The sequence below is a fragment of the Kryptolebias marmoratus genome, linkage group LG2 (assembly GCF_001649575.2).
Source record: "Kryptolebias marmoratus isolate JLee-2015 linkage group LG2, ASM164957v2, whole genome shotgun sequence".
In the NCBI taxonomy this organism is placed as follows: domain Eukaryota; kingdom Metazoa; phylum Chordata; class Actinopteri; order Cyprinodontiformes; family Rivulidae; genus Kryptolebias; species Kryptolebias marmoratus.
Window position 1 is genome coordinate 15,417,830 of NC_051431.1, and position 12,604 is coordinate 15,430,433.

General features: G+C 45.4%; 1 protein-coding gene across 1 annotated transcript; it reads left to right on the top strand.

Annotated features, from left to right (window-relative positions):
* The first annotated feature begins 3,289 nt into the window (after positions 1-3,289).
* On the top strand, positions 3,290-8,388 carry zgc:114130 (uncharacterized protein LOC570332 homolog). The gene is made up of 2 exons (XM_017439097.3): positions 3,290-3,496; positions 5,542-8,388. Exons 1-2 carry the CDS (start codon positions 3,443-3,445, stop codon positions 6,781-6,783), a joined length of 1,296 nt encoding a protein of 431 aa, XP_017294586.1. The 5' UTR covers positions 3,290-3,442; the 3' UTR covers positions 6,784-8,388.
* The last annotated feature ends 4,216 nt before the right edge of the window (positions 8,389-12,604 follow it).

Consider the following 12,604-nt stretch of genomic DNA (forward strand, 5'->3'; position numbering starts at 1 on the left):
AAAAAAATGTGTGTTGAACAGTCGTAGATGTCCCCCTCTGGAGAGACAATGGAGAGGAAGGTTTGTCCTCCCTGATGATTTGTACAGCTTACATGGCTGTTCTGCTCGTTTTAGTGGTAAATGTATTTTTTAACAGAAATCATAAGGCAATAAACTCGCAACAAGAAGGTTTGCCATCCAACAACATGACTGCCTGTCACTTTTTACATTCCTTAGAACTATAAGAAGTACTTCTTCCTGTTTCGTGTACACAGTGCTGAAACTCTTGCCAAGTTCATATATTTTCTTTATTCAGCTTCTACAATCCTCAGATCTTCTGACACGAGCAGAAATATTGTCCTCTTCTTTTAAAATGAGTTTCCGTTCAAAACAAAAGTCACTCAAGTCGGATTAGAGTTGAATTTTGAAGATTAACTATAACGTGCTTACTGTGTGAAATTAAGGAGGGGAAAAAAAAAACTTGCGTGAGCTGAAGACACGGCAACAACAATAAAGCGAAGACACCAGTTCGGCCCCACAAATCACACAACTTCACACGAGTCAAAACAAAGGAGGCTGACACAACCTTCAGGCTAGGCGGGAAGGGTTTAACCCCCCTGTGAAACACACACACACACTTAATGGAGACCAGTTGGTTGAACCAAAACAAATCTCTGACCTTGTCCTCTGTCTTCTCAGAGCTGTGAGCGAGAACTGCGGACCTTCTTTTAAGATGGCGAGAATTATAATTTTCTGTTTTCTCTTCTTTAAGGGAACTTTGTCACGTTCGCGGGGAACTTTCATGCACCCTGTGCACGCTTGCTGTTTCGTGCAGACACTTTATCAGCCTGTGAGGCCACCAAGCGCGCTCCCTCCAAACAAAAGAGCCCCCCTCCTGACAAACACCCATGAATGTGTCTGTTCTACCGTCGAGAGGCTCCGTTCTCTCAGCAATCCCTAAGAGGAAATGAGGTTTTGTTATCAGGGTCCTCTGCAGTTTTTTTGTTGTTTTCCAATCTCCCTCCCAGGACTCACAGTCAGTTTGAGGTCTTGGGTGCAAAGTTTAAGAAAATCCCTCTTTTTTTCTTTTTTCCCTCGACACGTTGCCAAGCTAGCCGGAGGAAGGTGTGTTTGCGTATGTGAGGGGGGGGGGACTGGCAGACATTCCCATGGCTCTGCTGTGCGGTGGAATTTTTCACACATCTGCCCCGTACCTTTTTGAAAGTGTCGCTCCTCCTCGTCTGTCTCGCAGCGTTGGGCTGTCTCCGGAGCTGTCTGTCCTAACCATATGTTCGGCCTTCCTGCGTTCCGCCTGCAGTTCTTCACTTTGGTCCCGTGTTTTCTGGCAGGCGTTGACCTGCACACTTACGTCTCTGCTTTTCCCTCGTGGCTCCCAGGCTTCGACGCCTTTTCGCCGTCCACCCCCCCCCCCCCCCCACCCCACCCCCGCGGAACTTCTCATCTGTTCCTTCCTTGTTGCAAAATAAGACATCCAACTTTTTTTATGGCACTCACAAAAATGGACAAGAGGTAGTTAAAAAAAACAGACAAAACAAAAGAAAAGAAAAGCAACAGCTGCAGACACAAGAGGAGATGATGATATGTGATCATTTAGATTAGCAGCACAGGTTGGTAAAGAAATACTGCACGTTTTTTCAGACGTCCAATTAAAGTGACGCAGGGATAAAAAGGAAGCCTCAAGGTAATTTAATGCAGTGGGGAAACTATAATAAACAGACAATTAGTAAGAAAAGAACACACACTTACTTACTTATCCCCGCACCTTGCCCGAATCTTTAAGATGGAGTTCCTAAAATAAGAGCAGAAAGATGCATGTTACTGTTAATATGTAAAAGTGAACTCCGTTCTCCCGTCTGAACCTGTGTTCACATCACACCATCACGCTGCAGAAACCCTGATGAAGCTCCCATAGGTGCGTTCAGGATTTCCTGTTCCTCTTACGTGCCACATCTCTGGAATAATTATCGCACCATCCAGACACTTCCCTTTTTTATTTATTTATTTTTTTACATTTTTAAAACGACTTATAAAAACTGACCTGAAACAAATGTGTGTCTTTTTTGTTCAGCTTTGAAACAAATGGAACTTGATGATATGGTTTAATTACCTCTTTTGTTATACTTTACAAAATATTTACCCTTAATCTATAAATATTTTCCCCTTAGAGAGACATTAAAGTATCTCCAGTTCCTTTAAAAACATTGTTCTCTTTGAAACCTGCCTCAGCAGGATTGCATCATTTTTATCCTCCTATTGTTCTTTTAAATTTTAGCTTCACGTTTACTTCTTTAGCTTTTAGATAGCATTTAGGTACTTTTAGCTTTTGTTAACTTTCAATACTTTTAACTAGCCTTTTAACAAACATTTTGCTACTTTTAAACAGAATTATGGCAATTTTTTTTGCTTCCAGCTACCCTTTTGTTACTTGTAGCTAAGCCTCTAGCTATCCTTTTGCCACTTTTTGCTTCTAGCTGTCCTTTTGCTTTTAGCTAACCTTTTGCTACTTTTAGGATGCCTTTTAGCACTTTTAGCTTCCAGATAGCATTTTGCTACTTATAGCTTTGAGTTAGCCATTTGCTACTTTTAGCTTCTAGCTGTCCTTTTGCTGCTTTTAGCTAGCCCTTTTGTTACTTTCAGCTAACCTTTTGCCGCTTTTAACTTCTAGTAGTCCTTTTGCTACTTTTAACTAACCTTTTGCTACTTTTAGCTTTGAGCCAGTCTTTTGCTATTTTTAGGATGCCCTTTGGCACTTTCAGCTTCCAGCTAGCATTTTGCTACTTTTAGCTTTGAGTTAGCCATATGCTACTTTTAGCTTCTAGCCATCCTTTTGCTTCGTTTAGCTAGCCCTTTCACTACTTGTAGCCAGCCTTTTGCTAATTTCTTTTAGCTTCTAGCTAGTTTTATAATATTTTAAGCTAGTCGTTGTATCTAGCATTATGCAACTTGTAGATTTTAGCTTTCATTTTTATCATTCGGCTTTTGTTGTTGTTTTTTTTAACTTGAATTCAGTTTCAGCTTCTCCAGCAGCACCGAACATTCACACAGACAGAGCAATTTCTCTATTTAAAACTAGCTTTTGTGAGGAAAAAAAGAAATGCATGTTTTCTCCAGGAGCTCTAAACTTCTGGATATTCTTATTCTAACTAATCTAATGAGACTGAACAGACTGCCGTCGCGTCATGAAGTCGGGGTTTAAAAGGCTAAAGCAGAAGTTCAGAGTTTCAGTGAAACTTGTTGCGTCTGACGGACGGAGCGGGGAGAGGTGGGCGGGGCTTAAGGGCGCTGTTAGGTTTTAAAATCCACACGTGGTCTCCGTCTTGGGCTTGTTTAGCACCGCCGTCCGCACAGCCAGAAACTTCTGACCAAACTCATGCCAGCGTATCGCCGCAGGGGCAGACGGGATCGGTGAGTGAGGTTCTGGACGAGAAGAAACAACAGAAGAATGCCATCTCACCCCTTCAACCAGTTCTCCGACCTGGAAGAAATGATGTGCAAGGTAAAAACAAACAAAAAAAAGAAGCGCAAAAGAAAGTTTGAGCGGAGCACAAAAAGTCAGGAGGGGTGGGGGTGGGAACGTTAGCTTCTTAGCTGCGACCTCCTGAAAAGAGTTGGCTTTCTCGTCAACACTTCTCTCCGTTTCGTGTGGTGTGTAATCCCCCCCCCCTTTTTTTTTCCTGTTTCGACAGTTTGTTTGTTTTTGTTTTTTTCGCTAGCTAGCCTGAAGCTAACGCTAGTTAGCTTTCGAAGTGGGAAGTCGGTGTGGTGGCGACTGTCCTCCGCAGCGTGGGCCTAAACCAGCTGCCGAGAAACAAGCTCGCTTTGCTGTGGACACAATATTATTTGTCACCTGTGGGAGTTTGGCTGCTTTTAAAGTTGTTTGAGTAACTTCGCACAAGGCCAAGAAGTTGAATCAAAACAGCTAACTGGGAGCTTGAGAAGTTGGCAAGCAGCTGCTGTGTAGCTGAGAGCCGTTTTTTTTTTTTTCAAACTTAGTGGCTAAAATGTTCGAGCAACAGGCTGTTATGTTTAGCTATAATATGCAAATATCGCTTTTTTTGCTACGGTCAGTCTTTTGCAATGTATTTTAAACTTGAGTCTAAAATGACTGTTCATAAAGTTTGAGATTTTGAACAACTGCTGTGGATTTGTCATAAAAGATGCAACTAACTCTGCTTTTTTTTTTAAATTACCATCAGAAATCTTCATCTGAGGCATCCCATTTAATCATTGTACAGTGTCAAAGCTGCTGACTTATATGGGGAGGAATAAGATGAAAACTTTATAAATATCACATCACCCTCTACCTTCTAATGCCAGAGTTTGCATTAAAATAACCTTTAGGCAACATTGTGACGTAGCGCGCTCAGAGTATGTATTGTGAACGACTCCCGGCTACTACCACGCCAAATCTTAGCCTGTTATCTGTAAAATCGACCAACTTACAGCCACTTTTGTGTTTGCTCATGGTGGTTAGCTGTGGCAGCCATCTTGAATCAGATTGACTTCAAAGGTTAATCACCTGCAGAAGGGCGTTCGGGAAGGAAATTCTGCGAGTTTCGTTAAAACCCTCCCAGTGGGTTATGTGATATTTTGCTAACAGACGTAGTTGACTCCCAGTGGTCAATGGACACATCTGAAAACGTGGAAATTGCACGATCTGTTGGCGCGCAGACGGCACGTTTGGGCTCAGTCTCGGCGACTACCACGCCAAATCTTATGTCGGCATCAGTGAAAATAACAGAGTTAGAGACATTTTTGTGGTGGTTTGTTTTTTAAAAACAGGTGTGCTGTGGCAGCCATCTTAAACAAAGTAAACTCCAAAAGTTAAACAGTTGTAGATGTACAGCCGAAGATCACTTCTTGCAAGTTTCTTTAAAACTCGTCAAGTGGTTCATGAGATATTTTGCTAACAGGCAGACACAAGTAAAGACATAAATGCTTTTTGGCAGCAGACTATTTTAAAAAGCTCCACAAACCAAAAACAAAAAAAAAAGGATTACTTCTGGGTCAGTTTGGTCCACGGTGCAGGAGGTACAGGTGAGAAGGGCCGCTCCTCCGTGGACGAGCCTGGACCTCGGAACGGCTAAAAGCAGGTGACGGTTAGATCTAAAGGGTCAGAGGTCAGAGTTGGTTAAACTGGTGGTAACGTCAGTATGTGGCTTTAAAGTTCCCAATGTGTTGTTCGGGCCTGAATCAGAGCAGGAAAGAGGTTTATCTTCACCGATAAACGTTTTCTTTGCAGACCGGTGTCCTCATATCTCCAGCCTGTGTTTACACACACAGTGTGGCAAACAGCTGTAGCTGAGCTGTCGGCTCATTTAGGAACAGTGCTGAGGCTAGCCCACACACAGCCGGGTTTTATAAAACCGAATATCTTCGCCACGACGTTTCGAAGAAATAATTCCATCCAAATTAATCGTTGGAAATGAATCCCAACAAGTCTGTCAAAAGTATTTTATTTCAAAACAGCACAATGATGAAACATGACATTGTCAAAAATATCTCCTAAACCTTTTTTTTTTTCCCCTTTTCTTTTTCCAGCATTTCTTAAGTCTCGACCTCCGAGAGCAGAACAGAGCCGCTCCGTCTCTGGCGATGAGAACACCGGGTTTCGCCGGCGAGCCGTGCAGAAACGCCTCGTTTTCCCTCTCCTGCCTCCCCGCCGACTCTCCAGACGGGCCGTTCGTGACGTCCAGCCAGTGGGGCCTGCAGTCAGAGAGCCTACCGTCCCCCCAGCTGGGCAACTCCCCGCAGTGGGGGAAGACGTGCTTTCTGTCCCAGCGCTCCGTCAGCATGGTGGAGACGAGCGGCGCGCCAGGAGCATGTCTAGGCTGGTCCGGGACCGAGAAGACCTCCCCGGGTGAGACAAGCCCGTCTGTTTTCAACGCGTCCTCCTCCTCGTCCTCGTCCTCGTCGGTGTCCAGCTCCTCGTCTTCGTCTCGCTACAAAACGGAGCTGTGTCGGTCGTTCACTGAGAACGGCCTGTGCAAGTACGGCGGGAAGTGCCAGTTCGCCCACGGGCCCGAGGAGCTGCGCGATCTGAGCCGACACCCAAAGTACAAAACCGAGCCGTGTCGCACGTTCCACACCATCGGCTTCTGCCCATACGGGATCCGCTGTCACTTTATCCACAACAGCGAGGAGGAAAAGAAGCACTCCTTCCCTCGCTCCGCCTCCTCCTTCAACATTCCTCCGCAGCTGCCATCCCGCTCACACAGACCCCCCCTGGTCCGACAGAGTTTCAGTTTTGCCGGGTTCCCCTCGGTCCCTCACAGCTCGCTCCAGCCGGTCCCGGCCGGCCACGCTCCCCCTACTGCCGCCGCCGCCTCCTTCACGTGTGGCCAGCCAGCTTCCCCGTCGTCCTGCGCCGACATCACCGACCTCCTCTCCTTCCTGGAGGTGGATTCGGCCTTCGAGGCCTCCCCCGCCTCCCCCGCCCACCACTGCCGGTCCCCGGCGAGCCAGGCCACCCAGGCCGACCCGCGGTCTCCGTTCCTGCCCTCCCCGGACTCGGGCTACTCCCCGTGCGGGCCGTCTCCCACCAACTCGCCTTCCCTCCGCCAGAGTCCCAGCGCCGCCGAGGTCCTCTCAGAGCCACTGGGCACCCGCTCGCTGTCCTACACCTCTCTGTCGGACCCGGACCAGGACCAGGACGGAGGCAGCTCGGCCAGCTCGCTCAGCGGCTCGGAGTCGTGCGGGGGGAGTAACGAGGCCAGCGGCAAACGTCTGGCGGTGTTCAGTCAGCTCTCTGTTCCCGAAGATGCTGCCGACCTCTCTCTTTAGACTGGACAGTGCTTTTAAACAGTGCCCCTGTCTTCATACAGTTAAAGTCACTAAATGCAGTGCTTACACACACATCTCACCCAGCCTGACTGACACACAGACCTTGCTTGCACCCGTGGCATTAAAAAGAAAAAGAAAAAGCCTTACTGACAGACTCCAAACACTTAAAGAGATTTCCCACCATTAGATTGACGTGGTTAAATTCTAATGTCCACACGCCACAGTGGTGCTGAAACTAAAGAGGACCTATCGAGACACGTTTTACACTGACATAAAAACAAAAGAAGCATTTTTATTCTCTGTCGATATTCTGAGGTGACTAAACGCGTCAAAGAGAAATGGTTAAATCAGAGACTGGTTGTCGAACGCGACCACACCGATGATTCATCCGAATAATTTAACGTTTGTGACGAAGCCAAAGATGACATTTTTCTTTTTTTTTTTTTTGTAGCTCAAACTTCTGGATTATGGTGGAACGATCACAGCACAGTGGCCTATACGTTTAGGAGTTCCTCCATTATGTGTATACAGTATTGTTTATAAGCTTGTGAAATAGTTTTGTTTTGTTTTTGTTTTTCTCGTCATCATTGTGCAGTCTGAGGTTACGTTTAGATCACTGGCCTTGAAGCTGAATGTTAGTGTTGTTGTTTTGTTTTTTTTAAGTATTGTGCCTGTACCATTATGATTATTTTGGGATTTTTATCAGATCCTGTTACGTTGTTAAAACCAAGATTCCGACACGTTTGAAGAGATGCGAAAAGGAGTGGGAGTCTTTCTTCGTTTAGTCGCCGTTTTGGGTGGTGGTGGGTTTTTTTTTTTTTTTTTTTTTTTTGATTACCTTTGATTGGGTCCGTGTTGTGCGTTGTTGCTGCTCCGTGCAGGCAGCACGACCAACTGAGCTCTTTAAAACACTTGAAAGTTAGAAAATGACACAAACGAACGGAGAGCACAGGAAGTCTAATTAGGCTCAAATGCTTCCTCTCTCAAGTCCTGTTTTCATTGGCTTTGATGTGTTTTTAAACCATCTTAAACATCGACAAGTGAGTTTTTGGTTTTCTCCCCCCCTCCCCTCCATCGTTAACGTCTTGGTTGCGGCTCTCACTCCTCCTCTTCGCATCTCTCTGTCGTTCAGTATTAATCGCCGCCGTTCCAGCTTCGTCTTGTTCGGACCGTGTTTCATCCTGATAGCATCCACTCGAGCCGTGACCCCGGATCTGTTGCCTTTACTGAGAAAAAAGAGAAAAAAACCTAGATCCAGCATACTGTAGAGTTAGGGTATGTATGCTTTAGTGTTTTAGGATCATTATCTGGCTGTTTATTGTTTTGTAAATGTGTGTGTGTGTGTGTGCGCGCGTGTGTGTGTTTACGGTGTAGTTGCTTCGGGGGAGCAGAGGCCACGGTGTTCCCGGTCTATTTAAAACTGCCTTTTCATCGACACGTTTGAGGCCTGTTTAGTGACAAAGGTGATAATCTTTAGTAAATTAATTTCTTTAATTTATTTTAACGTATTTATAGAGGACTTCTCAGTTATTGCTTGTATCGAGTTTAATATATTTGGGTTTTCTTTCGCTTTTTGTACTTGAAATAAAGTTTTCATTTTTTTAAGCGGCTTTGTGATTCTTCCCCCTGACATCCTAACCGTCTGGTAAACCAGGCGGTGTCTGATTCGTGTTGAGTGAGCGCGCGTGTGTGTGTGTGCGTGTGCTCTGTATGCGTTGCTTCTGTTATGCAACAGGGTTCGTGTGTTTTTTAGAAGCACTCTGCAGGAAGGAAGGACGCGAGCAGAAAGCCAGAGAACTGTCACTTCTGGTTTTCATTGTCGTCTGCGTTTCCTCAGTTGAACTAATTGGACGCGTTAAATTATTTTGTGGCGATTTTCAGGTTGCGCGGTAAGGGCTCTGCTCTTACAAAGCACCTTTTGCATCCTTATCCTTAAAAATCAAAGTTCCAGGGTTCCTCCTTCACCTGAGCACATACACAGCTTTCAGGGATCTACTCGCTGTGTTAGAAATGCACATCAAGGCCGGTGGAGGGGTTTGTTATCCTGCTGAAGAACCTCTGAGCTTTCAGCTGGAGAACGATTTTTAAAGAGAAAATATAATACTCCATTTTATAGAGACAGAACCCCTATCTTGACCAGTCCCTTTAAGTTTGCAGGAATTAAATGACCATTCTTCAAAAAAAAAAAAAATAGTCATTACTCAAAGGTGAAAGGGCAATAATCTGACACGGTCTGGTCAGGTCTGCTGGATGGGTCCTTAGTTCAAACGTTTCGTCTTTTCTCTAAATGATGCCCCTTTTCCACCGGCTCCATTCTACGCGGCTTGCTTTGCGTGCGTTTCCACCGGCATTTTTCTAGGCCGGTTCCTGCTTTTTTGGCCCCTGCTTTGGAGTAGGGCCAGCGGGCAGGCCCTGCTGTCGTCGGTGACGCAAGCTTAGCTCCTGTTCACTCATAAAGAGCAAAGAAAACAACAGACAACTTTGGGAATGGTAGCGAAGTAATAGGACTATTAACAACAGCGTTAGCTTACCCCGCAACGTTTCTGCCGTCTGTCCCCCAGCTGAAGGCGCTGTAAAGCCTGAAATCTCCGGCGGATAACAGCCGTCCAGAGTATTTCTTCCACTGCGCCTCTCTTCCTGAAGTCTCAGGAGAATCTCCATAAGTTTAAAAAACAGCACCAACACAGGGCCAACGTTGTCCGTAGCGCTTCCGTTGTCTCCACAAATGGCGCCAAGTTTCGGTAGCGCACACTCGGTTTGTTGTGACGCCCAAAACCAGTTCTCATGGAAAAGAAGGACCGTCGGCCTCGTCACCGATCGTCAATCAACAAACCGGTCAACTCGCTATGTGAAGGTGTTGCTTATAAGGCTGAAGAAGAGAAAAGACGAAACGTTTCAACTAAGGACAACCCGTCCAGAGGACCTGACCCAACCTTTTCTACCAGGATTATTGAGTGTTAGGGGGGGGGGGGGCTGTCCTGGAGGTTTTAGGTGTGTCTGCTCCAACACACCTGATTCAAACGGTGTAATTACCTCCTTTACCAAATCATCAAGTTCTCCAGCAGCACGCCCACAAGTCAGTCGTTTAAAACAGGTGTTATGTGTTTCAAGGTTTGACCAAATCGGCTGTAATTCTTTTTTTTTTTTTTTTTTAGTACTATTATTTTAGTGTAAAACTCTGGCACGAAAGCCGACGAGCCATTTGCTTTCCTTCAGGGGCTGTTAGGCTGGTTAATTTGAATAATGAAGTTGGCTGGAGGTCTATAACGCTCATTAAAGTGGATAACTCAGAAGCTGCACGCCTTCCATTTTGGCTCTGAAAGGATGTGCAAGTTTGCAAATGCCAGCTTGTTTGGTTAGTCGTGCCTGTCGGTGTGTGTGTTTGTCATTGCATTACTAAGATCTGATGTAAAGATATGAAGGCGTAGAGTTACATCCCCCCTTTCCTCCCCACCTCCTTCCTCCTTCAGCGCGCCGGTTTCATCTGCGTGTTTACTTCAAGCTCCTGTGATGTCTGCGACCAAAACAAGGTGGTAGTGGTTTTTGTTGCCGGGTTTGAACCACACAAATCCACATCAAACCAAACTTTACCGTCTTCCCTTTAAAAGGAAAACCTGCCTGCCCAAGGAGGCGTCGCTGTAAAAACACAAGCGCTATTATCTTGTCTCTGCAACACAAGATGGGCCGACTTTTCCAGGGGTGATTAGTGGCTGTGAAGGAGTTAAAGGCGTGTGTGTGTGTGTGTGTACGCAGCATTGTTTCCTATAGACATTCTCCCACACTCTTGCCCTGCAAGACATAGGAAAGGCAGGCAGATGGCTGTATTCAGGTCCGCCACGGGTCAACATATGGACCTTGGAGACAAAGTTTGTGTTTGCATGTGTGTGTGTGTGTGTGTGAGAGACTGAGCATCCTGCCATGCATGAGAGGTAAGGGTGGAATAAATTGGTGAGAAGTTCAGAAAAGGTGGGTGAAGTTTCAGAGAGGAAGAAAATGTGAGATTAAATTAAATGCAGCGGCTGGGCCGTGTGCAGATTTGATGTAACAGTGAAGATCAGGATCCAAACCTGCGCTTGTTTTTCCTTTCTACAGCTCAGAAATGGGAATATTGTTTTAGATTAGGACCCCGGTGAATACAAATAAAAGTAAACAGGCGGGATCAGCTGCGTGCAAAAAGAATATTTAAAGAGGTGACGATATTGGCGTGGAAGTAAACCTAAATTTACTTTAAAATGATGCTTCAGCATTAATCTTAACACTTGGATTCCAGGTTTTATAGGATAAGTGTGTGGAAAAAATGCCTAAAAGCCAAATAACCCCCCACCCCCACCTCCACCCCTCCCTATAGAGGCTGAATGATTCAAAACGCTCCAAAACTAAATAACATTAGCCAGGATCTGGATGCTGAAACTGAATTCTGTCTGCATGTTTTCGGTCTAAACTCAGTTACCCTCACACAGTCTATTTGCTGAACCGAACCGAGCTAAACAAAACAAGTCTCTGGGATACTTTAAAGAATTAAATAAGAAGAAAGTAGCCTGAAGTCGAAATAATAACACCAGTGCTTCATAAATAAGCCCGCTGCTGGTTAGCCTGGTTAAAGCCACAGCTCAGATATTTGGAAGTGGGGTTTTAGTGAAAGGTTATAAACTGTTACTGTCTGACCTGTTGTAGATAACTCACTGAACAGCCTCAGTTTACAGACAGAGACTTTAATTCTGACTGGACTAACGAGGGAAGGGCTACACATTACAGCAAGCTCTTGCAAAAAAGAACAAAACCTAGATTAGTGTGTAAATCAGTGTGTGATGTCCAACTGGTCAGGGTGTAAAGGTTCAGATTTTAGTTGTTTGTAAAACTGCAGCCAGTCCACTTGGGTTTTTGGCTCCAACTGGACGAGTCGTTGGTTTAATCCAGTCAGAGCCATCCGGAGCAGGTAAGATGTTATCTGTTCATAACCTGACTTTTCAAAGATTAGAACCATCGCTTTAACAAATAAATCTGTGTTTAAATACATTCACAGTGTTACTCAAGTAATATTTACAGGTTAATAGATAATATATATATTATACAAACACTAGTTGGAACCCATATCCTGGTCTGTTCTGTATGTTCTGCCATATTTTCAGGGTTAAACAGTTTACCTTTTCTTTTAGGATAATTCAAATAAACCCATGTTTTGTGCTTCTCTCTCCCTGATCGTTTGCCTTGTTCAGCCGGGTGAATTCACTTAATTATTTCATCCCATCAAGTTTCTGCTTTCCTTGTGCCACCAAAGTGCCCACCATTGATGGCTCCAGCTGTTTTATTTGTACCTTTTTTTTTTTTGAAGGGATCGTTTTGCTCCAGTTACAGGAGGGAGACACAAACTCGTCTAAGTCGGGCCCCAGCTGAGGTTTGAATCGAAGCGACTTTGTGAAGCTCCCTTCAGGCTTCCAGTCCACGTCCACGACTGGGTTAACTGAACATCCACGGTGATCAGAACATTAGTTTCTGTAAAACTGCGCCTTTTATGAAAGCAGCACCTTTTTATTCCTCTGAGAGCGGCTCACCTCCTCCCCCCCATCCTCCTCTATTCATCTTCCTCTCTGTGTATCTGTTCGGTGACATTGTGGTGAATGGGGAGGGGAGCAAAGACGTGAAGAAAAGGAAGAAGAAGGGGGGGGGGGGGCTTCTGAACTGTAGCCATTGTCCCTCGGTTTCACTGGAAGGAACAGCAGGGGTGAAAGACCCCCACCCTCCCCTCTCCCCCCTCCAGCACCCAGCTCACAATCCCACCTTCATCATTTTTTTCCTCTGCCCGTCCCTCTCTCCCTCTCAG

Bases quoted from the DNA above. Each gene is read 5' to 3' on its own strand.
- zgc:114130 (XM_017439097.3), top strand. From the start codon at position 3,443: ATGCCATCTCACCCCTTCAACCAGTTCTCCGACCTGGAAGAAATGATG. The intron at 3,497-5,541 runs GTAAAAACAAAC...TTCTTTTTCCAG, and splicing joins TGGAAGAAATGATGTGCAAG to CATTTCTTAAGTCTCGACCT.